Source organism: Heteronotia binoei, chromosome 5 (genome assembly GCF_032191835.1).
Source record: "Heteronotia binoei isolate CCM8104 ecotype False Entrance Well chromosome 5, APGP_CSIRO_Hbin_v1, whole genome shotgun sequence".
Classification (NCBI taxonomy): Eukaryota; Metazoa; Chordata; class Lepidosauria; order Squamata; family Gekkonidae; genus Heteronotia; species Heteronotia binoei.
In genome coordinates, this window is record NC_083227.1 from 24384705 (window position 1) to 24410446 (window position 25742).

A 25742-nucleotide genomic window follows, 5' to 3' on the forward strand; every position below is an offset into this window, starting at 1 on the left:
CCAAGTCTCACCCTTGAAGCTCTCTCTGCTCTCTTCCAGAGGTCTCTGCAATGTGCTCAGTCTCTGGCAAGGCACAGCTTAGTGACCCTGTAGCGGGGCAGGGGGGGCCTCCAAACCGGTGGAATCTCCTGCCCCCACCTGGAGATTAAACAAACAAAGCCAGTGGAGGCACAGTGAGAGCAAGAAAGGGGAAAAAAACAACAACTGTGCCACAAACTATTAATTATCTTTAGAAAATATCTCTTAAATATACAAAATCACATAGAAACACCTTTTATGAACCTTTCATAAACTTATAACAAAATCCCAAAGTCCAGTGTCTCATGAAGCAAAAGACTCTATTCCTGTTTGACTCGTCTCCCAAAAAATCTTCTTCATATAAGAGTCTCAAAGTCCACAGTTCAATCCACAAAGAAGAGTCAATGAACAGGAATCAGCTCCAAAGGGGTAAATTTCCTTCACGTGGTTGCCGGCTAGAAGATCCACATTCCGCTCCTCAAAGCTTTTTTGCAAGCCGAATAATAATCATTACAAATTGCTCTCAGAACAGCATTTCTGTGCGCCCGCTTATCAATACATTTTCACAAAGGCGCCTTTGAACTCCAAAGGGAGCACTGGCCACCATGTTTAAAGGAACTGCGCGCCTTCCCTCCATTGGAAATAATGGATAGGGACACATTCTTTGGCCGCTCATAGAATTGGACCCCCTGATCCAATCGTTTTGAAACTTGGAAGGTCTTTTAAAGAGAGGTCTTTTGGCGCCTCTAACTAAAAAAAAACAATCCCCCCCAGAGCCCCAGATACCCACGGATCAATTTTCCATTATACCTTATGGGAATTGGTCTCCATAGGGAATAACGGAGTTCCCAGTAGACAGTTCCCTCCCACCACTACTTTCTGATGACCCTGAAGTGGGGGGAGGGCCTCCAAACCGGGGGATCCCCTGCCCCCACCTGGGGATTGGCAACCCTACACAGTGCTTATATTTCTTTCATCTGGACAGGGTTTAATAGATATTTTCTAAAGATAATTAATAGTTTGTGGCAGAGTTGTTGCTTTTTTTCCTTTCCCACCTGGAGATTGGCAACTCTAGATTAGCTCCTGGGCTTGTCTGGAAATCTAAATCCAAACTGCAATTCCTTCTTAATCTCAAAAATTGGGAATAGGGCACATTCTTTTTTAGATGATAAGGATGGAAACTATCCCCTGCTAGATAAGAATCGGCATCTGTAGGTTTCCTAGAAACATCAGTTTGTATTGTGGTGGCACCAACCTCTTTTTTTTTTTTAATGCATTTTTTATTTATTTTCCAAATTTTCAATTTGGAAAATCAAACTTTACAAAACATTCATATAATTTTAAATCAAGATTTATAATGAACAAATCTTAATGGGAAAAACCCTTTAAAACTATAACAAGCAGACAATGCAATGGACAAGTATACATAAAAATAAGGAAGCCTCTGAGTTGACTACAAACGATTGAAATTTGGAAATAGAAAGGAAAGGATTAAAACAACCAGCTGTTTTTTTTATAAAGTGAAAATACTGATGACTTTGGGAACGTTTATAAACATCTAGGAAGGAATCCAGTTTTTCTAGTAGGGGGAACCAATGTTCATAAGAGACTGAATGATGAGACAAAATGAATGACAAGCAATGCTATAGGATATTTTGTCCATTAAAAAGTGAGTCCAAATCTTAGAAAACCATTGCTTGATAGTCGAAGAGTCTCGTGTTTTCCAACAGGAAGCAATAGGCATCTTGGCAGCTGACAACAGTATGTAGATTAAGTCCATTCTTGCAACATCTTTCCAATAGTTCAATAAAACAGTAACTGGATTACAGCGTACTGTATAATCAGTAATATCTTTGATCATTAATAAAACTTATTGCCGAAAAGATTGGACAAACTTACATCCCCACCAACAGTGTATATAAGATCCCAATTCACTGCATCCCTTCCAACATGAAGGTGCCTGAGCTTTATGAATATGATGAAGTCTAACTGGAGTAGGACCAAATGTTTATCTCTGTACAGAAGAGACATGACGAGTTGGCTCATGGTACCTGAACAACAATTCCTCCATTCCACACAAATCTAGATTACAGTCTCTCAGAAAGTCCTTGGAAGATTGCCAGCTTCTTCACAGACTTTCTGAAAAGTGTAGTCACTTCACTGAGTGTGGTGAAACTCAATCGATAGTCACTGAAGCAGGAAGTTCCACAGGCGCCAAATCCTCAAAAAGACTCTGGGTGGTGAGTGTGTTAGGTTCCTGAGTCTCTGGTACACTAGAAATTGGGTGCACTGCAATTCGCTGAACCTCGACCATGGACTACCGAATTGCAGCCCATTCTCTTAAAATGGAGATCTGCCTAACAAACTTTCACTCTTGGACCTCTCCAAGTTCCACCACCTGATTTACGGAGTCTGAAGCAGGAGTACTGGCCTTGAGCCTTTGCTTGGCCACTTTGTCATACAGATCTGGAAGGCAGGAATGAAGGAATTATTCTGCTCTTATAAATTCAAACAGAGTCTTGTCCACCTTGTTGAACATAAGAGAAGCCATGTTGGATCAGGCCAATGGCCCATCCAGTCCAACACTCTGTGTCACATAGTGGCCAAAAAACCCAAGTGCCATCAGGACAGGACACTAGAATCCCTCCCACTGTTGCCCCCCTCCCCAAGAATACAGAGCATCACTGCCCCAGACAGAGAGTTCCATCTATCCCTTGTGGCTAATAGTCACTGATGGACCTCTGCTTCATATTTATCCAATCCCCTCTTGAAGCTGTCTGTGCTTGTAGCCACCACCACCTCCTGTGGCAGTGAATTACATGTGTGAATCACCCTTTGGGTGAAGAAGTGCTTCCTTTCATCTGTTCTAACCCGACTGCTCAGCAATTTCATTGAGTGCCCACAAGTTCTTGTATTGTGAGAAAGGGAGAAAAGAAAAGTCGTTCATTTCCTCTTCTTGTCACCCATGAACAAAAAGTTGTTTCAGGCACCTACCTGCAACAAATTATCAGATTCATATCCAGTTTCGGGTTCTGCACCATTCAGCCCTCTGAAAATTATCCTTATTAGCTGAACAGTGCAAGAAACCTTATTGGATCGACGTAAAATAATCTCTCTGAGACAGTTTAACTTTTATAACATAATGAATGATGAGGGGGTCTAGGTGTTTGATCCTTAACCAGAAAAAAAACAAGAGAACTTTTTCAAGTTAATGGTTTTATTTAAAACAAGAAACAATTTATTAGGCAAGAACTTGAGAGGTACATGCAGATGCTAATTGATCCGATTGAGGAAAAAACACACAATAAAAAATCAGATCTCCTAACATTTCTCATACTCGGCTAAACACTTGAATTTTAAGACAAATCAGGTTTTAGTTGAATGGCAAATGCAATGCAAAGTTTTGACCCCCTCCCCCGAGATATCTGCCCTAAAATGTTCTCTGACTGAAAGCCAGCAGACTTGGCCCTTTACGTAACACATTTATAGATAAGGTGACAAAAACAGATAAATCTTTCTACCTCTACTACATTATTGTCTTCTAAAGAAAACGACTGATTCCCCAAAGTAACTATAAATCTGGAACAAATCTTCATAATGCTCATTAACTTCTAAAAGCAATGTTATGAAGCTAAACTAGTCACTTCAGAGTAATACATTTCCTGTTACATCTGCTACATTAATGAACTGTCTGGACTAGAGGCAGCCCTGTACTTCACGATGAACTGTTGCACCTGCACAGATTATGGACACTACATGGGCATACACATAGGCCATCTAGTCCAACCCCTTGCACAATGCAGAAAGTTCACAAGTACCTCCATTACCACACATACCCAGCAACACTTGCTCCATGCCTAAAATACGACCAAAAACCCCCAAAACCCTCTGGGATCCCCAGCCAACTGGCCTGGAGAAAATTGGTTCCTGATCCCAAAGTGGCAACCAGCAGGGCTTTTTTTGTAGCAGGAACTCCTCTGCATATTAGGTCACACACCCCTGGTTTAGCATTTTTATGGTTTCTCTCCTGAATGAGTTCTTTGATGGAAAGTAAGTTGTGATGGAAGCTTTCCCCCTATTTCAGGCATTTATGTGGATTCCCCAGTGTGAATTCTTTGATGGGAAATAAGGTAATTACTGCGACTGAAGCTTTTCCCACACTCCAGGCATTTATATGGATACTCCCCTGTGTGAGTTCTTTGATGGGAAGTAAGATGATGACTGCGACTGAAGCTTTTCCCACACTCTAGGCATTTATAGGGTTTTTCCCCTGTGTGAATTCTTAGATGGACAGTCAGGTCTCCACTACGACGGAAACTTTGTCCACACTCTTGGCATTTATATGGTTTCTCCCCCGTGTGAATCTTATGGTGGGAGCTAAGGGTTCCAGGCCATCTGAAGCTTTTCCCACACTCAGGGCATTTATATCTCTTCTCTTCTGTGTGAGTTCTTTGATGTAGAGTAAAGTTGCTGCTGGAACTGAAGCTTTTCCCACATTCCTGGCATTTATATGGTTTCTCCCCTGTGTGAATTCTTTGATGAACGGCAAGATATCCACTGCGAGCAAAGCTTTGTCCACAATGCTGGCATTGATATGGTTTCTCCCCTGTGTGAATTCGTTGATGAACAGCCAGGACTCCTCTAAGACGGAAACATTGTCCACATTCTTCACATTTATATGGTTTCTCCCCTGTGTGAATTCTTTGATGGGAAGTAAGGTTTCCACTGCAAATGAAGCTTTCCCCACACTTCTGGCATTTATACGGTTTCTCTCCCGTGTGAATTCTTTGATGAAGTGTAAGGGTTGTACTCCGAGAGAAGCTTTTCCCACAAACCAGGCATTTATATCTCTTCTCCTCTGTGTGAGTTATCTGATGGAGAGTAAGGTTGCCATTGCGACTGAAGCTTTGTCCACACTCCTGGCATTTATATGGTTTCTCCCCTGTGTGAATTTTTCGATGGGCAGTAAGGTAATTACTGCTACTGAAGCTTTTTCCACACTCCAGGCATTTAAATGGTTTCTCCCCTGTGTGAATTCTTTGATGGATAGTCAGGTATCCACTATGACGGAAACTCCGTCCACATCTTTGACATTTATATGGTTTCTCACCTGTGTGAATTCTTTCATGGGAACGAAGGTCTCTACTGTAAGTGAAGTTTTTTCCACACTCCAGACATTTATATCTCTTATCCTCTGCGTGAATTCTTTGATGGAGAGTAAGGTTGCCACTGCGACTAAAGCTTTTCCCACATGTCTGGCATTTATATGGTTTCTCCCCAGTGTGAATTATTTTATGGGAAGTCAGGTTTCCCCTCCAAGCAAAACTTTTTCCACACTCCAAACATTTATATGACTTCTCCCCTGTATGGATTCTTTGATGGAAAGTAAGGCTTGCACTGTGAGTGAAGCTTTTTCCACACTCCTGGCATTTATATGGTTTCTCTCCTGTGTGAATTCTTTGATGGACTGTATGGCTTGTACTGTGAGTGAAGCTTTTCCCACACACTAGGCACTTATACCTTTTCTCTCCGGTGTGAATTCTTCTATGGGAACTAAGGTTTCCAGGCCGACTGAAGCTTTTTCCACACTCCAGGCATTTATATGGTTTCTCCCCTGTGTGAATTATTTGGTGGAGTGTAAGGCTTGTACTGTGAGCGAAGCTTTTTCCACACTCCAGGCATTTATATGGTTTCTCCCCAGTGTGAATTCTTTGATGGGAACTAAGGTTTCCAGTCCGGCTGAAGCTTTTCCCACACTCCAGACATTTATATGGTTTCTCCCCTGTGTGGATTATTTGGTGGAGTGTAAGGCTTGTACTGTGAGCGAAGCTTTTTCCACACTCCAGGCATTTATATGGTTTCTCCCCAGTGTGAATTCTTTTATGGGAACTAAGGTTTCCAGTCCGGCTGAAGCTTTCCCCACACTCCAGACATTTATATGGTTTCTCCCCTGTATGAATTATTTGATGAGAAGTAAGGTAATTACAACAACTGAAACTTTTCCCACACAGCTGGCATTTATATGGTTTCTCTCCTGTGTGAATTTTTTGATGGAGTGTAAGGCTTGTACTGTGAGTGAAGCTTTTCCCACACACCAGGCATTTGTATCTATTCTTCCTTGTGTGACCACTTGGTCTAATGCTTTTTCCACAGTCCTGGATTTTATATGGTTTTTCCACTGTGTGAGGGGACGTAAGCTGTCTACTCTGATGGCTGCTTTTTTCGCACTCCAAAGAATTATACGGCTTCTCTTCTGTGTGGCTTCTTTGATAGACAGTAAGCTGTGAAATCTGACTGAACCTTTTTGTACTCTCTGGGCAATTGCATTTTTCCTCCGAGGTATCAATTATGTTTTGGGAAGTAAGGTTTTCTGTCTGCTGAAAGGCTTTTCCACATTGCAGGCATTTAAATATTTTCTTTCTGCTATGGTTCTTCCAATGAATATTAACGACAGATTTTTCTGGAACACTTTCTTCATTTCCAGTGCACTCATTTCTGTTGGCTCCTTTGTACACTTCTGGAACCTCAAAAGAGACATCAGCTTCTAAAAGAGAGGAAGTATTCCTCGGTGGGTCTTTCCCCTCTTCCTTTCTCTGTGCATTACAATATTCAATGTCTTCTTTTCCAACTGGATATGTATCTTCTTTCTCTGTCACTCCATGCTCTTTCATTTCGTTTGCTGACTCCCACACCGCTCCAGCTGAAAGAGAAACAGGCATGATTAACCATAAAGAGAATCCAGCATAAAACCTCTTGCTTGGCAATGTGATCCTGTGACATCCAAAATGGTACTGACTGGACTGTTGTCTGCAGTGGTTAATCAAAGAATAGATCCAGGTGGGCAGCCGTGTTGGGCTGAAGCAGTAGAACAAAGCAAGAGTCGAGTCGCACCTTTAAGACCAACAAAGTTTGATGCAGAATGTAAGCTTCCGTGTGCTAGAAGCACACTTCATCAGACTTTTCATCCTACTGTCTGATGAAGTTTTCTTTTAGCACACAAAAACGTACATTTTGAATAAAACTTTGTTGGTCTTAAAGGTGCAGCTTGACTCTTGCTTTATTAATCAGAGAACAGTATTTCATTGGGACAGTTACTGCCGAAGAGATCCTTCCTTCACCCAAACTGCAGGTCATAAGACCTGCCCCCAAAATAGTCACAAGCTGGTGACTTTGCCCTTAGCCCAGGACACAGGTCACAGATTTCCTGATTATTTCCTCTTTCCAGGGCAGTAGGAGATGATGGAAATGGGCTCTAGGAATCATCGAGTGGAAAAGGACCTCCAGGGTCATCTAGTCCAACCCCCTGCACAATGCAGGAAACTCACAAACACCTCCCCCTAAATTCACAGGATCTTCATCGCTGTCAGATGGCCATCTAGCCTCTGTTTAAAAACCTCCAAGGAAGGAGAGCCCACCACCTCCTGAGGAAGCCTGTTCCACTGAGGAATCACTCTAACAGTCAGGAAGTTCTTCCTAATGTTGAGCCGGAAACTCTTTTGATTAGAGTTTCAGGTGGATAGAGAACTCGTCGTTAGATTAGTTAGATGGATAGAGAACTCATTGGAGAACTGCACTCAAAGAGTAGCTGTCAATGGCATTTCATTTGAATGGAGAGAGGTGTCCAGTGGGGTACCACAGGGCTCAGTTCAGGGCCCAATAATGGTGATGGTTTACTCCTCATTCACCTTGAGTTGCCTCACCAACAGTAACAATGGTACTCGTCAATCTGACATCATAACTGTAGAGAGAAGGAGAAGAATCGGTTTTATAGCCCACCCTTCACTATCAGAAGGAGTCTCTGAGCAGCTTACAATCGCCTACCCCTCCTCTGCCCACAACAGACGCACCCCCTGTGAGGCAGGTGGGGCTGAGAGAGCTCTGCTCTTGAGAGAACAGCTCTGAGAGTGCTATTACCAGGGCTTTTTATGTAGAAAAGGCCCAGCAGGAACTCATATTAGGCCACACTCTTAACATCACCATTGTTTCACACAGGGCTTTTCTTTTTGTAGAAAAACCCAACAGGAATTCATTTGCATATTAGGGCACATCCCTTGACACTAAACCAGCCGGAACTGTGTTCCTGTGCGTTCCTGCTAAAAAAAAAAAGCCCTGGCTGTAACTGACCCAAGGTCATTATGTTGAGGGGTGGGGAATCAAACCCAGTTCTCCAGATTAGAGTCCATTGCTCTTAACTGGTTCTCAACTAAACTGGCTCTCAAAACCCCTCCCTTCCACAAGAGCCAGCTGTTCACACACAGTCCCATGGGAGAGCTGAACAGCTAACTGCCAAACCCTCCTTGTTGTTGGAGAAAAGGAGACAGTGCTTTTTCTCCCCTTCCAGCCAGAATATGAGGTCAGGATTAGCAATCTCACATCCTGTTTATCAGGGAAAACAAGCAATTCCAAGCCAGGTTGACTCTGTCCCTCCAGAAACACACCACAGGTAAGTCACATGAATGTTTGAAGTCCGAATCATCCCTTTTGTTTGGCTTGGGATGGAGCAAGGCATTATTCTTAAGCTTAAGAGTCAAAATTCTAGCCCAATTACCAGTTAATTTATCCTTAGAAGATATTTATTTGTTTATTTATCTATAGATTGATTGATTGGCAAACTGGATGTTATCTTAAATGCTAAATAAGATGTTCTACAATGTTATATAGATCCAAGTAGGCAGCCGTGTTGGTCTGAGGTAGTAGAACAAAATAGGAGTCGATTGCACCTTTAAGACCAACTTAGTTTTATTCAGAACGTAAGCTTTCGTGTGCATGCACCCTTCTTCAGACGAAAGCTCACGTTCTGAATAAAACTAAGCTGGTCTTAAAGGTGCAACTTGACTCCTATTTTATTCTAATGTTTTATATATATATATAAATCATAGTACTTTATGCATAGTAGAATTTTGTTCTATATGGACTTTATCTACTCGATGCTACTTCACCCAACAAAGTCCTGTATAACTTAGAATTTCTAAAATAAACTTATCATAAGTTTAAAAAGAAAAAAAGAATCGTCCACCTGCCATTTGCGGTTCTCTCCCTGCTCCTTTCCTGGGTCAGACAAATGCCAGCGGAAAACGAAGTGAAGCAGCAGAGAAGCCAGCTGGCTTTCCTCCACAGTCGCATCTCAGCCCAGGTAAGGCAAGGCCCAGACTGGAGGGAAGCCCCTACCTAGGCCTCCCCGCCTTCTCTAGACTAAGCCTCTGGTGCCTTCTCATGTGGCCCAGCCACAGGACTGCCAAGCAGGGGCCCACATCAGAGGAAGGACCGTGGAAGGTAGCAGAAGTTGGCCATTGGGCCCAGGGCAGACAACCTGACAATGTCCTTCCTCATCAGAGACTTCCTTCCTTACCCAGGAGGAGGAGGAGGAGGAGATTGGATTTATACCCCAACCTTCACTAGCCAAAGGAGTCTCGGAGCGGCTAACAATCTCCTTTCCCTTCCCCTCCCCACAACAGACACCCTGTGAGGTAGGTGGGGCTGAGAGAGCTCTCCCAGAACTGCTCTTGAGCAGACCAGCCTTGAGAGAACTTGTGGCTGACCCAAGGTCGCATCAGCAGGTGCATGCAGGAGGAGGAAATCAAACCACTACACCAAACTGGCTCTCAAGAGAAGAGGATCCTCACCAAGAAAGGCCACATTCCCAAAATTTTCCAGCATGACTTCCTCGTAGAGAGCTTTTTGGGCTAGGCTCAGCAGGGCCCACTCCCCCGGGGTGAAATACACGGCCACCTCTTCGAAGGACAGCAGACCCTGGAAGAGAAAGGAAATAGCAGCTTGTACATCGCTGGCATGTTGGTCCATCATGGGTGGGGGTCTAAAACAAAAGCAATACTAGATGACCAGCACAAAGAGGAGAGAAGAGAACCCTGGGAGGACTTTTGCCCCTATACGCTCTTCACCCTCCTTGGGGGGTAACTTGGAGCAAGCGAGGTTGTCCTCAGTAACAGGGGGCTGGCAGCCTTATGAGGAAAAGGCCACAGAGGTCCATATCAAAAGGACCAAAGAGTTTTTAATGGGAAATTCACAGTCCAGGAATAATAATAAGAAGACATTGGATTTATATTTCGCCCTCCACTCAGTGTTTCAGAGCCGCTCACAATCTCCTTTATCTTCCTCTCCCACAACAAACACCCTGTGAGGCTGAGGGGATTCTCACAGCTGCTGCCCTTTCAAGGACAACCTCTGCCAGAGCTATGGCTGACCCAAGGCCATTCCAGCAGGTGCAAGTGGAGGACTGAGGAATCAAACCTGGTTCTCTCAGATAAGAGTCCGCGCACTTAACCAATACACCAAACAGGCTCTCTGCAGGTCATGGTACCTGCTTGTGTTTCTCTACACACCCCACCAAAGACAGTGGGGTGACCATTCTCTTGCCTCCCCAGTGGGCAGCCTAAGACATCTTGCAGTGCCAGAACCAAAGGCCAGGAGCCTGATCCTCTGAGCCTTGGAACAGAGAAGGGCTCCATCAGTTGGATTTGCGGGGAATCTCTACAGTGCCTTTGGAAATAGTATATTTGTATTGAATGATGGAATAGCACTTCTGCACTTTACTGTGCAATGATGGAATAGCACTTTTGCACTTGCGGGGGGTAAAGTGTAGATGACTGGGGAAGGCAATGGCAAACCACCCCATAAAAGTCTGCCAAGAAAAGTCATGATGTGACATCATTCCATGGATCGGTAATGACGGTGCTTGCACAAGGGACTACCTTTACCTTCTTACTTTACTGTGACTGGTTGCCAGATATTGATTTGAATGACTTTACAAATCTGTATTGGAACCTTCAGTCTTAGTACTGTCTGAATACTGGAAACTATTGTCTAACAAATCTGTATATATACTGGAACTTTCAATCTTAGTACCAGAAATGATTGTGGTATAATTTGTATACATGACAATAATTTATGAGTTATAATTAGTGAGTTTCATGGGGTATTTCTTTTTCGTTAACTCATTTCCATTATTCTCTCGCTATTTCATATCATATTCTGCTACATGTCTGTGTCCAGTTCTGGTCACCGTATCTCCAAAGAGACGTTACAGAGCTGGTAAAAAAAAAAAACAGAGGAGGGCAACCCAGATAATGAGGGGGTAAGAGCACCTTCCCTATCAAGAAAAGCTGAAGAGGCTGGGATTTTTAAGTTTAGAAAAGAGATGACTCAGAGGGGACATGACAGGTTTATAAAATTATGCCTGGGGTGGAGAGAACCGGCAAACAGAATTTTTTTTCTCCCTTTTTCAAAGGCATCCAGTGAAGCCGATGGGCAGTAGGTACAGGCCAGATAAAAAGTAATACTACTTTACACAGAGAGCCACTGAAATGTGGAATTCGTTGCCAGAGGATGTAGTGATGGCCACAGCAATAGACATCTTTCAATGGAAACTAGACAGACTAATGGAGGTTGGATCTATAAGAACATAAGAGAGGCCATGTTGGATCAGGCCAATGGCCCATCCAGTCCAACACTCTGTGTCACACAGTGGCCTCATCTATCAATGACTACTAGCCATGGTGGCTGAAAGGAACCTCCATACTCATCCTAATCCTCTGAATTCCAAAGTGAGGAGGCAACATCAAGGGAATGTGTTGGCCCCTATTCCCTGTTGATGGCTCTCCAGAGGAACTGGCTGGCCACTGTGTGAGACAGGATGCTGGACTAGGTGGACTACTGGTCTGATCCATCAGGGCTCTTCTTATGTTCCTATGTCTCCCCAGTGACCCTTCCCTCACCCTGTACCTGTGTTGGCTGCATCATGGATCTCTCTCTTTCACCATAAGGAGGTGGAGAAGGCATCAGAAGTGTCTTTCTGCTGCTGCCTGAGAAGGTGAGAATGAAAGATGGTGGCAAACTCTTTTCTTTGCTGCAGACAGACACATTTTCTCTGTCAGTAACTAGAGAATCCCTCTCTGGATTGGGTTTGTGGCAGAATTCAAGACACTGAAACCAGGACTTCTTTTGAGCAGGAATGCAGTTCCAGCTGGCTTGGCCTTAGGGAGTGTGTGACCTAATATGCAACTTTCTGTTGGGCTTTCTCTACCAAAAAGCCCTGGTGAAACAATGGTGATGCCAGGGGATGTGGTCTAATATGCAAATTAGTTCCTGCTGAAACTAACCAAGGAAGGCTCAGGAGAGTTTGTCCCACATCTCTCCCCTCACCAGCCCATCCCCACTTCTTCAGGCCACGTTTCCTCCCAACCTCTGCAAATCCATTTCAGGACACTAAGTCCCTGACCTTGCGTGAAGCCCCTCCCCCACTCCCTCGTCCCCCTCTGAGGGAAGCTGAGCCCTCAAAAGGAAGTGCAGGCAACATGCAGTCCCATGACAGATCTAAACAGCTACCTGCCAATTCGTCGTTGTCATTAGAGGACTGGAGACTGTGCTCTTCCTTCTCCTCCAGCCAGGCTATGAGGTCAGGTTTGACAATCAGAGGGCCTGTTTATCAGGGAAAACAAAATTATGATCTTACTGGGTGCAGACAAATTCAGCGATTCCAAGTCAGGTTGACTCTGTCCCTCTAGAAACACACCGCAGAAGAAGACTGTAGATTTATATAACCCGCCCTTCTTTCTGAATCAGAGTCTCAGCGCAGCTTACAATCTCTCTTATCTCCTTCCCCCACAACGGACACCCTTTGAGGTAAGTGGGGCTGAGAGAGCTCTCATAGCAGCTGCCCTTTCAAGGACAACTCCTGTGAGAGCTATGGCAAACCCAAGGCCATTCCAGCAGCTGCAAGTGGAGGAGTGGGGAATCAAACCCAGTTCTCCCAGATAAGAGTCCACGCACTTAACCACCATACCAAACAGGCAAGTAGTGTTCCCTCTAAGCTGAGTTAATGTGAGCTAGCTCACCGTTTTTAGCCTCCGACTCACACATTTTTGTCTTAGCTCAGGAAAAACAGCCCCAGAGCAAACTAATTCAAGCAGTAGCTCACAACTTTAATGCCAGTAGCTCACAAAGTAGAATTTTTGCTCACGTGACTCCACAGCTTAGAGGGAGTATTGCAGGCCAGTCATAGGGGGGTCTGGAGTACACTGTGGGGCCAAGGATCATCCACCTGCCATTTGCAGTTCTTTGCCCTACTCCTTGCCCAGATCAGAGTGAAATGCCTGCTGAGAACTAAGTAAGGCAGCAGAGAAGCCAGCTGGCTTTCCTCCACAGTCACTTCTAAGCCCAGGAAAGGCAAAACCCAGACTGGACGAAGCCCCTGATGAAACATCCTGTTTGGTGTAGTGGTTAAGTGTGTGGACTCTTATCTGGGAGAACCGGGTTTGATTCCCCACTCCTCCACTGGAATGGCCTTGAGTTAGCCATAGCTCTGGCAGAGGTTGTCCTTGAAAGGGCAGCTGCTGGGAGAGTCCTCTCAGCCCCACCCACCTCACAGGCCCAAGAGACGGCCGCCGTGCCTCAACTAGGGCCAGGGCTTTTTCAGTCCTGTCCCCAACCTGGTGGAATCAGCTCCCTACTGAGATCCGGGCCCTACCTGGCTTATTAGCCTTCCGTAGGGTCTGTAAAACGAAGCTGTTCCACCAGGCTTTTAGCTGAGGCTGCGGGCATCTATTCTTGATCTGGTTGGCCTCCCCAGCCAGCACTGTCATCTGTGCTAGGAAATGGAATAAAAACTGCCATCCCTATGAGATATCATGTGAGATAGCTAGGCTGAACAATATGTGATGTCATGGTAATCTGAGTGCTGTTGAGTTGTCTGCTTATAAAATGTTTTTATTGTATTTTATTGTTTTATCATATGTTGTACTCCACCCTGAGCCCTACAGGGAATGGGTGGAATAGAAATTTACTAAATAAATAAAGGGGAGAAGATATAGGAGATTGTAAGCCGCTCTGAGTCTCTGATTCAGAGAGAAGGGTGGGGTATAAATCTGCAATTCTTCTTCTTCTTCCACAGACTAATTGGTGCCTCCTCTAATGCCCTGATGCGGTCCAGCCAGAGGAGTGCCAGGAAGGGACCCACATCAGAGGAAAGAACATGGAAAGTGGTAGAGATCAGCCACTGGGCCCAGGGCAGACAGCCTGATCATGTCCTTCCATACTGAGGACTTCCTTACCGTCGCTCCTCACAGCAAGGAGGAGAAGACAGCCCAAAAGAAGAGGATCCTCACCTGGAGAGGCCACATTCCGAAAATTCTCCAGCATGACTTCCTTGTATAGAGCTCTCTGGGCTGGGCTCTGCAGGATGAAATACACAGCCACCTCTTCAAAGGACACCTAACCCTGGAAGAGAAAGGAGGAAGCATTTTGTACATCACGAGAATGATGGTCCTTGTGTGTGTGTATGGGGAGGGGGTCTAGAACAGAAACAGTAAAGTAGGGTGTCAAACATATGGCCCAGGGGCCGAATCAGGCCCCCGGAGGGCTCCTAACAGGCCCCCAAGCAACTGGCTGTCATCTGCTTCCTTCTTCCTCTCTCTTGATTCCTTCTGCATCACAGCTTGCTTTGCAGGCTTGCTCAATTGCACAGGAGCTACATAGCAAAACCTCTTTTTTCTCCTTTGGTTGAGGCTCCTCCCTTAGAGAGTAAGGGGGGCGAGGCAGAGCTTGCTTTACCAGGCTTTCTCAATCTCACAGCAGAGCTACTAAGCCAAGCCTCTCTTCCTTCTATTGGCTGAGACTCCTCCCCCTCCTGGTCCCCCGGGGAAGGAAAGAAAGAGCCAGAGCTTCCTTTGCCCAGTTCCCTGGATTCCATGGGAGAAATACAAAGAAAGCACCTTTAAGACCAACAAGTGCTAATGTTTTAAGCATGTTTTAAGGTTTTTTTAAATCTTTAATTGTGTTTGTCTGTGTCCTTTATAAAGTTTCTATCTCTGCTACCTAATCTTAAATATGAATACACCCAGCCCAGCCCGACATGGCCCAGCCCAGCAAGGTCTCATTTATGTCAGATCTCGCCCTCATAACAAATGAGTTTGATGCCCCTGCAGTAAAGTAATATTAGAACAGCACAAAGAGGAGGGTGGAAGAGCCTGTGGGGACAACTGGCTGCTTTGAAAAGTGGTCTCCTTGCAATTATAACCCCCAAATCTCCAGGAATTTCCCAACCTGGAGATGGCAACCTGACCCCCTTCCTACATGCCCAATGGAGTAAAAGAGCACCTGAGAAGTTAGAGGAGACAAGGATTTCCAAACAGAAGATGATATTGGATTTATATCCTGCCCTCCACCCTGAATCTCAGAGTGGCTCACAATCTCCTTTATCTACCTCCCCCACAACAGACACCATGTGAGGTGGCTGGGGCTGAGAGGGCTCTCACAACAGCTTCCCTTTCAAGGACAACCTCTGCCAGAGCTATGGCTGACCCAAGGCCATTCCAGCAGCTGCAAGTGGAGGAGTGGGGAATCAAACCCGGTTCTCCCAGATAAGAGTCCGCACACTTAACCACTACACCAAACTGGCTCTCCAGTGTGAGGGCACCTCTAACTCTCCCTCCACCACGGAGAAATCTGGCGTCCCTCAGAAGCCTGAAATTACATAGTTAGACAAATTTCAGTGTGCAGGGGGGCCCAGTGGGGCTCAATGTCACTTAAGAACCTAAGAGAAGCCATGTTAGATCAGGCCAATGACCCATCTAGTCGAACACTCTATGTCACACAGCCCAAAAAAGCCCAGGTGCCATCAGGAAGTCCACCAGTGGGGCCAGGACACTAGAAGCCCTTCCACTGTTGCCGCCCCCCTCCCAAGCAGCAAGAATACAGAGCATCACTGCCCCAGACAGAGAGCTCCATCTACACCCTTTGGCTAATAGCTATTGAGGGACCTCTGCTCCATATGTTGATCCAGTCCTCTCTTGAAGCTGTCTATGCTTCTGACATCACAACAATAAAATAAAAACCATATCATAAAATAAAAACAGGAGACCACTTTCCTAGGCCCCCACTGGCTATGGGGGGGGGGGGAGGCAGAGAAGTGCTACTGAAAAGAGATAAGCACACCTCGTTCTTCCAGTTCTTGTACGCTGTAATTACTAAATATATAAAATATATGCATTTATTTCGCAAGAGCTTTGTTTGTATCTTTTCCTCACTTACGTGTTTTTTTTAGAAAACTGTATTTATGTATTTATTTCTCATAAATGTTAAATGATAGCCTCATAGTTGTGGGTGGGCCCCCTTTGTCTCCTGGCAACCGATATTTTTCGACCCAATCCGCCACTGGATGCAGCAGCTGCTGAGGGATTTTCTGCAGTGGGGCAGAGGGAGACAGCAGACCATAGTTCTCTTGGAGCCGGGAATTGGGCATGGGATGGAGCCGAGGGGGGTGGGAGGAAAACCCAACTCTGCTGGGGCAAGAAGGGGATGGCGAAAACGAGTTGGGGGGGGGGCGCCTCTCCTTCCCCCCAAATCTCCTTCCCCCAGCCGTGACCCCTCGCCCCCCCCCCCCAACTTTCCTCCCCCTTCCTGCAGGGCACCTTTTGTTCTGCGGTTTAGGGATTTGCCTGGCTTTGCAAAGAGATGATGCGGGGGGGGGGGTGTAGTAGGGGCACCTGCGGGTGGGGAGGTCTCTCTCTCTCTGCTTCCCATCTTTTCTCCCTGCTTTGGGTCTTGCATTACAGCTCCCAACACACCCCCGCCCCTGCAATTTTCACCGCCCCCCGAAGCCCCATTGAGCTCACCGGATTCCCCCGCAGCCATTCAAGCAAGAGTCATAAAAACCGACGGGCCAGGGCAGGATAAGAAATGGCTGCCGGCCCCCCCGCCCCCCCATCTGCCTCTCTAGGACTGCGGGCTCTCTCACTGTAATCCTTACATATTAGAATATACCCCCCCCCCCATCATAGGAGCGGGTTCTGGGGTTGCCAACTCTCCAGGTCGGGAAGTTTTTGGGGATAGAGCCTCGGGAGCGCAGGGACTTGAGAAGGGGAGAGGTCCGTACGGATGGGCTGCCCTGAAATCCACCCTCTTCCAAAGCGGCCCTTTCCCCAGAAGGGGAACTGATTTCTGTAGTCAAGCCGATCTAAGGTTGCCAGCCTCCAGGTGGGGCCTGGAGACCTCCCGCTTTTACAACTGATTTCCAGCTTGGCAGAGAGCCAGTTTTGTGTAGTGGTTAAGTGTGCGGACTCTTATCTGGGAGAACTAGGTTTGATTCCTCACTTGCAGCTGCTGGAATGGCCTTGGGTCAGCCATAGCTCTGGCAGAGGTTGTCCTTGAAAGGGCAGCTGCTGTGAGAGACCTCTCAGCCCCACCCACCTCACAGGGTGGGGGAAGAAGATAAAGGAGATTGTAAGCCGCTCTGAGTCCCTGCTTCAGAGAGAAGGGCGGGGTATAAATCTGCAGTCCTCTTCTTCAGCTGGCAGAGGTCAGCTCCACTGGAGAAAATGGCTGCTTTAGAGGGTAGAGTCTATGGCATTCTTCCATACTGAGGCCCTTCCGCTCCCCAAACCCCACCCTCTCCTGGATAATGATGATGATGATATTGGATTTATATCCCGCCCTCCACTCCAAAGAGTCTCAGAGAGGCTCACAATCTCCTTTACCTTCCTCCCCCACAACAGACACCCTGTGAGGTGGGTGGGGCTGGAGAGGGCTCTCACAGCAGCTGCCCTTTCAAGGACAACCTCTGCCAGAGCTATGGCTGACCCAAGGCCATCTCAGCAGGTGCAAGTGGAGGAGTGGGGAATCAAACCCGGTTCTCCCAGATAAGAGTCCATACACTTAACCACTACACCAAACTGGCTCTCACCCTCAAAGCCTCCAGGTATTTTCCAATAGAGACCTGGCAACCCTAACCACCCCCAGGCCCCAGAGGATGCCACACGTCCATGGGGGAGAAGCTTGGCTTTCCTTCCAGTCTGAAATCCTGCAAGAGAGCCAGTTTGGTGTAGTGGTTAAGTGTGCAGAGTCTTATTTGGGAGAACGGGGTTTGATTCCCCACTCCTCCACTTGCAGCTGCTGAAATGGCCTCAGGTTAGCCATAGCTCTCGCAGGAGTTGTCCTTGAAAGGGCAGCTGCTGTGGGAGCCCTCTCAGCCCCACCCACCTCACAGGGTGTCTGTTGTGGGGGGAGAAGATATAGGAGATTGTAAGCCACTCTGACTCTCTAATTCAGAGAGAAGGGCGGGGTATAAATCTTCAGTCTTCTTTTTCTTCTCCTTCTTCTTCTATAAACAGGAACTCCCCTGACCGTTCATGGGGAGTTTTGAAGAAAACCAAAGAAATTGGGAGGCAGAAATGACAGCATTTACTCCCAGGTTTGCCATCAAAAAGGGAGTTATCTTCTACTGACGTTATGTCTAATACTAAATCTTTGTGTGCCTCCCTTTTTCTGGAATGGGGTTATCCTTCCCTTGAAAAGCCAGGTTGGCGGCTCAGGGGAGCTACTCCGCATAGCAGTCACCTCACAAAACCAGGTGGCTGCAGTGGTCCTGAGAGCTTTTGCTCACCTTCCGCCGGAACATAAGCTGCCTCTGTTCCTGGGTCAGCCTTAAAACTTTGGCTGTTTCTAGAGACAGACTCTTTGGACACCTTCATATGTATGGCCTGATAATCTGTGATAAACCCCATCTTTGATAGCTGTAACTCTTTGCTGAAACTACACATAATGTATGTACTTTCTATGTAAGACAGTATTATAGCAGATCATCTACCAACTTATAATTACTCTTACTCCTGATGTTATGTTTAAATATGTACCTAAGAACATAAGAGAAGCCATGTTGGATCAGGCCAACGGCCCATCAAGTCCAACACTCTGTGTCACACAGTGGCAAAAAATTTTATATACACACATACACTGTGGTTAATAGCCACTGATGGACCTGTGCTCCATATTTTTATCTAAACCCTTCTTGAAGGTGGCTATACTTGTGGCCGCTACCACCTCCTGTGGCAGTGAATTCCACATGTTAATCACCCTTTGGGTGAAGAAGTACTTCCTTTTATCCGTTTTAACCTGTCTGCTCAGCAATTTCATCGAATGCCCACGAGTTCTTGTATTGTGAGAAAGGGAGAAAAGTACTTCTTTCTCTACTTTCTCCATCCCATGCCATACCTTTATATATACCTTTTGTATTAATGGCTAAAGCAGTTGTATATGTTTGCAAATTACCTTTTCTCCTTTCTCCCTTTTCCCCTTTCCCTTTTTACATCTTTGCAATTTCAATAACATTTCTCATTTGGAATACTGTGTGCAATTCTGGTCACCGCACCTCAAAAAGGATATTATAGCATTGGAAAAAATGCAGAAAAGGTCAACTACAATGATTACAGGTTTGGAACACTTTACCTATGAAGAAAGGTTAAAACGCTTGGAGAAATGTCGACTGAGGGGTGACATGATAGAGGTTTACAAGATTATGCATGGGATGAAGAAGGTAGAAAAAGAAGTCCTTTTCTCCCTTTCTCACAATACAAGAACTCGTGGGCATTCAATGAAATTGCTGAGCAGTCGGGTTAGAATGGATAAAAGGAGGTACTTCTTCACCCAAAGGGTGATTAACGTGGAATTCACTGCCACAGGAGGTGGTGGCGGCTACAAGCATAGACAGCTTCAAGAGGGGGTTTGATAAAAATATGGCGCAGAGGTCCATCAGTGGCTATTAGCCACAGTGTGTATATATATGTATATATGTGTATATATTGGCCACGATACAGAGTGCTGGACTGGATGGGCCATTGGCCTGATCCAACTTGGCTTCTCTTATGTTCTTATGTTATGTTCTTAAAATACTTAAAAAGGAAGGTTTTGGCTGTTTCTGCATTGGTCAGTACAATGCAAATCAGGCCAGGAACTGTTTGTGGAGGAGGTTCCACCAAGATGACAACACACTTAAGATCATAGCACCTGAAATGTCAATTTTTATGTTTTAAATTGCTTTTATTGTTTTTATGTTCTATGATATGTCTATATTCATGCATATGCATGACCATGTGAGCCGCCCTGAGCCTTCCTCGGCGGCGAGGGCAGGATATAAATTGAATTAAATAAATAAATAATTTATTTGATAATAAGTTATCTTCTGGTTATTTAAGGATGTGATTAGCATAACTTGCTCTCTCTGATGATTAGTGAGCCTGCGTGTGCACTTAGTACTGTATCTAACTGAGCACTCAATGAAATTAAGGAGCAGGTAAAATGAAAAGACTTAGAGCACATAAAAAGAAGTACTGCTTTGCCCAGAGAGTTATGAACACATGGGATTCACTGCCAAAGGAAAAGGGGTGCTGCAAGCATAGCTTCAAAAGGGGACTTGATAAACATGGAGCAGAGGTCCATCAGTGGCTTTTAGCCACAAAGTGTAGAGGGAACCCTCTGTCTGGGGCAGTGATGCTCTGTATTTTTGGTGCTTGGGGTGGGGGACAACAGCAGGAGGGCTCCTGTAGTTCTGGCCCCACTGGTGGACTTCCTGATGGCACCTGGGGTTTTGGCTACCAAGTGACACAGAGGGTTGGACTGGATGGGCCATTGGCCTGATCTAACATGGCTTCTCTTATGTTCTTATGTCTATCCCTAGGCCAAAATCCAACAAGTCAGGGAAACAGCTGATGCTCTGTGAGGAAATGTTTGTATTGTGTGCTGAGTTAAAAGGTTCTTTGGCAGATCTTTCCAACACCCACTAATGGATCTCTGGGAATTCAGGCAGAGAAAGAACTGCTAACAGGAGTAGGCAATTCCACGCTAGACAGATGACTGCCTCCGTTCCTGAGGACTGGAAGGTAGCAAATGTCATCCCCATCTTTAAAAAGGGTTCCAGAGGAGATCCGGGAAATTACAGGCCAGTCAGTCTGACTTCAATACCGGGAAAATTGGTAGAAACCATTATCAAGGACAGAATGAGTAGGCACACTGATGAACATGGGCTATTGAGGAAGACTCAGCATGGGTTCTGTAAGGGAAGATCTTGCCTCACTAACCTGTTACATTTCTTTGAGGGGGTGAACAAACATGTGGACAAAGGAGACCCGATAGATGTTGTTTATCTTGACTTCCAGAAAGCTTTTGAAAAAGTTCCTCATCAAAGGCTCCTTAGAAAGCTTGAGAGTCATGGAGTAAAAGAACAGGTCCTCTTGTGGATCAAAAACTGGATGAGTAATAGGAAGCAGAGAGTGAGTATAAATGGGCAGTCTTTGCAATGGAGATGGTAAGCAGTGGGGTGCCGCAGGGCTCGGTACTGGGTCCCATGCTCTTTAACTTGTTCATAAATTATTTAGAGTTGGGAGTGAGCAGTGAAGTGGCCAAGTTTGCGGATGACACTAAATTGCTCAGAGTGGTGAGAACCAGAGAGGATTGTGAGAAACTCCAAAGGGATCTGTTGAGGCTGGGTGAGTGGGCGTCAACGTGGCAGATGCGGTTCAATGTGACCAAGTGCAAAGTAATGCACATTGGGGCCAAGAATCCCAGCTACAAATACAAGTTGATGGGGTCGTGATAGATAACTCACTGAAAATGTCAAGACAGTGTGCGTTTGCAATAAAAAAGGCCAACGCCATGCTGGGAATTATTAGGAAGGGAATTGAAAACAAATCAGCCAGTATCATAATGCCCCTGTATAAATCGATGGTGCGGTCTCATTTGGAGTACTGTGTGCAGTTCTGGTCGCCGCACCTCAAAAAGGATATTATAGCATTGGAGAAAGTCCAGAAAAGGGCAACTAGAATGATTAAAGGGCTGGAACACTTTCCCTATGAAGAAAGGTTGAAACGCTTGGGACTCTTTAGCTTGGAGAAACGTCGACTGCGGAGTGACATGATAGAGGTTTACAAGATAATGCATGGGATGGAGAAAATAGAAAGAAGTACTTTTCTCCCTTTCTCACAATACAAGAACTCGTGGGCATTCGATGAAATTGCTGAGCAGACAGGTTAAAATGGATAAAAAGAAGTACTTCTTCACCCAAAGGGTGATTAACATGTGGAATTCACTGCCACAGGAGGTGGTGGCGGCCACAAGCATAGCCACCTTCAAGAGGGGTTTAGATAAAAATATGGAGCAGAGGTCCATCAGTGGCTATTAGCCACAGTGTGTGTGTGTGTGTGTATATATATATATATATATATAAATTTTGCCACTGTGTGACACAGAGTGTTGGCCTGGATGGGCCATTGGCCTGATCTAACGTGGCTTCTCTTATGTTCTTATGACTGATCAGACAAGGCAGCTTCATCGGGTCAAGAGTGATTCAGCATCGCTCATTCTATGCTGGACAATGGCTGTATTTCAAGACAAGGGCTGTGGTCATCACACAGTGCAGGAAAAGCTGCCTCCACTGTGCAAGCAGCCATGAGCAGACTGAGGGACATGGGCAGGGCTTTTTTTGTAGCAGGAATTCCTTTGCATATTAGGCCACATACTGCTGATGCAGCCAATCCTCCAAGAGCTTACAGTAGGCCCTGTAAGAAGAGCCCTGTAAGCTCTTGGAGGATTGGCTACATCAGGGCTGCGTGGCCTAATATGCAAAGGAGTTCCTGCTTAAAAAAAAAGTGCTGGGGAAAAGCATGGATGAACATATGAAGCTGCCTTATAGTGAATCAGACCCTGGGTCCATCAAAGTCAGTATTGTCTACTCAGACTGGCAGCGTCTCTTCAGGGTCTCAAGCTGAGGTTTTTCATGCTTACTTGCCTGGACCCTTTTTTGTTGGAGATGCCGGGGATTGAACCTGGGACCTTCTGCTTACCAAGCAGATGTTCTACCACTAAGCCACCGCCACTCCCCAATGTGTGTCATAGTTGCACCCAGCACTGCCATGCCCCACTTCTTTCCCACCCAGACCAGAATTTCCCACCCACCACTGAGTAACTGATCCCAGGCTCATGTCTGAGCCGTGGTTGATGTTTTTTATTCTAAAGCCTTGTAAAGGGCTAAATCCAGGGTGGGAAATACAACGGCTGCCATCATTTTGAAGATGGAGCTAAGCTCAGTCCTTGACCCTGATTGGCTGTGGGCAGAGTTTTCACACAAGGGCTTTTGCCCACCATCGTATGGCCATTTCTGCTTCAAGTCAGAGCCGTGGAAGTTTTCTTAACAGGCAACCCCCCAAAGCTGGATCTGGAAAGAGCACAGAGTCATGTGGAAGTTTTTTGGAAAAAAAACCCCCAAGGGCATACTGTGTGCCAGCCAAACGTAAGTCCCCCTATGGAAACTGCCAATGTTTGACCAGATAGAATCATAGAGTTGAAAGGTACTTCCAGGGTCATCTAGTTGAACCCCCTGCGCAATGCAGGAAACTCACAAACACCTCCCCCTAAATTCACAGAATCTTCATTGCTGTCAGATGGCCATCTGTTTAAAAACCTCCAAGGAAGGAGAGCCTACCACCTCCCGAGGAAGCCTGTTCCACTGAGAAACCACTCTAACGGTCAGGAAATTCTTCCTAATGTTGAGACAGAAACTCTTCTGATTTAATTTCAACCCACTGGTTTTGGTCCTACCTTCTGGGGCCACAGAAAACAACTCTGCACTACCCTCAATATGACAGCCCTTGAAGGACTTGAAGATGGTGAACACATCACCTCTTAGCCGCCTCCTCTCCAGGCTAAACATACTCAGCTCCTTCAACCTTTCATAGGACCTGGTCTCCAGACCCCTCACCATCTTTGTTGCCCTTCTCTGCATTCGTTCATGAATGCGCAGAATAGGAAAGCTGATGGTTTCTATATTGCAGGGGTCCACAATGTGATGCCCAGTGTCACCTTTTGTGGAGTTGGTAAAATCTTTTTAGAAAGTGAGCATGAGGACATCTCACTGGCTGTGCAGAAACACCTGATTGGCTGTGCAGGGGGGGGGGCGGAATTCCTTCAGAAGCAGCTGACACCACACCACAAAGATCTTGATGGTGTGACTGAATGTAAGCTGTGAGTGTGCAAGAAAATACGTTAAGAAGAAGAATACTGCAGATTTATACCCCGTCCTTCTCTCTGAATCAGAGATTCAGAGCGGCTTACAATCACCTAAATCTTTTCCTCCCACAAAAGACACCCTATGAGGTAGGTGGGGCTGAGAGAGCTTTTACAGCAGCTGCCCTTTCAAGGACAACTCCTGCAATAGCTATGGCCGACCCAAGGCCATCCAAGCAGGGGAATCAAACCCGGTTCTCCCAGACAAGAGTCTGCACACTTAGCCACTACACCAAACTGGCTCTCAGCAATTCTGCAATTTTAAAGCAATTCTGTTCATTTGTAAAAGGTATCCTTGTTGTGGAGCTTCTGCTTGAAGCGTTGAAGAGAGCTTAGCACAATCTCACTCCCTGACATTATGCAGGTGGCTCTACTACTCTGCATCTAAATTCCAAAGGTGCCAACAGCATCAGAAAAAGTTGGGGTCTCCTGCTGCACTACATGCAATACAATGTGACTCTAAAATATAGGATTTTTAAAATGCTAAATTGAAGAAATCATTTTAAATTTCACTCCCTCTTCTTTACAGGGAACTGCAACAATCCTCTGCTTCCCAAAGGAAGACAGCTCAACCAGAAGAGCGAAGCAGACCAATCTCCCATTGGCCAACCAGATGTTTACAGCCAGATGTTTTCTGAAGAAGTGACTCAAGAAAGCTCATCCCCTGCCGCAAATTTTGTTAGTCTTTAAGGTGCTACTGGACTGTCACACTTTTCTACTGCTACAGATGTTTCTAGGAAGCTGGCAAATAGATCAAAATGGTAACAATCCTCCCCTAATTGACCCTAAAAAGGTAAAGGTAGTCCCCTGTGCAAGCACCAGTCGTTTTCAACTCTGGGGTAACGTTGCTTTCACAACGTTTTCATAGCAGACTTTTTACAGGGTGGTTTGCCATTGCCTTCCCCAGTCATCTACACTTTCCCCCCAGCAAGCTGGGTACTCATTTCACCATCCTCAGAAGGATGGAAGGCTGAGTCAACCTGGAGCCGACTACCTGAACCCAGCTTTCACTGGGATCGAACTCAGGTCGTGAGCAGAGGGCTCCGACTGCAGTACTGCAGCTTTACCACTCTGCGCCACGGGGCTCTTCTAATTGACCCTAGCATCTGGTAATTAGAAGTAAATCACCCCTTTACATGGAGCTCTCATTTTTTAGCTCTCATAGCTACAAGCCACTGGTAAAATTTATCCTGAATATTTCTAGTCTTTTAAGCCACGGGTCAACCCCATTTCTTGGGCACTAAGTTCCCAGGTTAAAGCATGTTTTTCTAGCACAGGGGTGGCCAAACTCGCTTAACAGAATAGCTACATAGAATCAACATCAGATGTCTGAGAGCCACAAGACAGGGAAGGAAGGAAGGGAGATAAGTGGGGAAGGGAGGGAGAGGTGGAAAGAAAGCAACTTTAAATGCATTTTTCAAGCTGCTGGCTGGCTTGGCTTGGAGAAGTGATTTAAAGAGAGAAATGCCTTTTCCAAGCCAGCCAACAGGTTGGTGGGGGCTTTGAGAACCACACAGTATGTGTGAAAGAGCCACATGTGGTTCCTGAGACACAGTTTGGCCACCCCTTCTCTAGCATGATGTGGCACACATATGTTCTAAGGACTGGTAAGACAGCATGGCAAAGGATTTGTATGGCATTCAATAAGGCAGGCAGCTTCCCCAGTCAAGAAGCTTAAAGAATCGGCTTTCTGTCAATCAATGAAAATTCAAGGAGCCCTTGTCACACACCAAGTGCATACTATGTTTGTCATTTATTTTCTATCCTGCCTCTAGCTCCTCAAGGTGACATATAAATAATAAAAATACAGCTAAACTCTTCAAAGCATTCAATGAAAACGTGCACTGAAAAACTATCAAGTGAACCACTTCCCCAATAAT

At 45.7% G+C, this 25742-nt stretch overlaps 1 protein-coding gene across 1 annotated transcript in view; it reads right to left on the reverse strand.

Moving 5' to 3' along the window:
* Positions 1-3597: 3597 nt before the first annotated feature.
* Positions 3598-25742, reverse strand: part of LOC132571853 (zinc finger protein 91-like) — a 30309-nt gene continuing 8164 nt past the window's right edge. Inside the window, exons 5-9 of the mRNA XM_060238647.1 lie at positions 14139-14244; positions 12361-12453; positions 11758-11837; positions 9642-9768; positions 3598-6718 (exon numbers count right to left, since the gene is read on the reverse strand). Of these exons, the coding sequence (XP_060094630.1) occupies positions 4107-6718; positions 9642-9768; positions 11758-11837; positions 12361-12453; positions 14139-14244 (3018 nt within the window). The 3' untranslated portion in view covers positions 3598-4106. The remainder of the gene's footprint in view (positions 6719-9641; positions 9769-11757; positions 11838-12360; positions 12454-14138; positions 14245-25742) is intronic.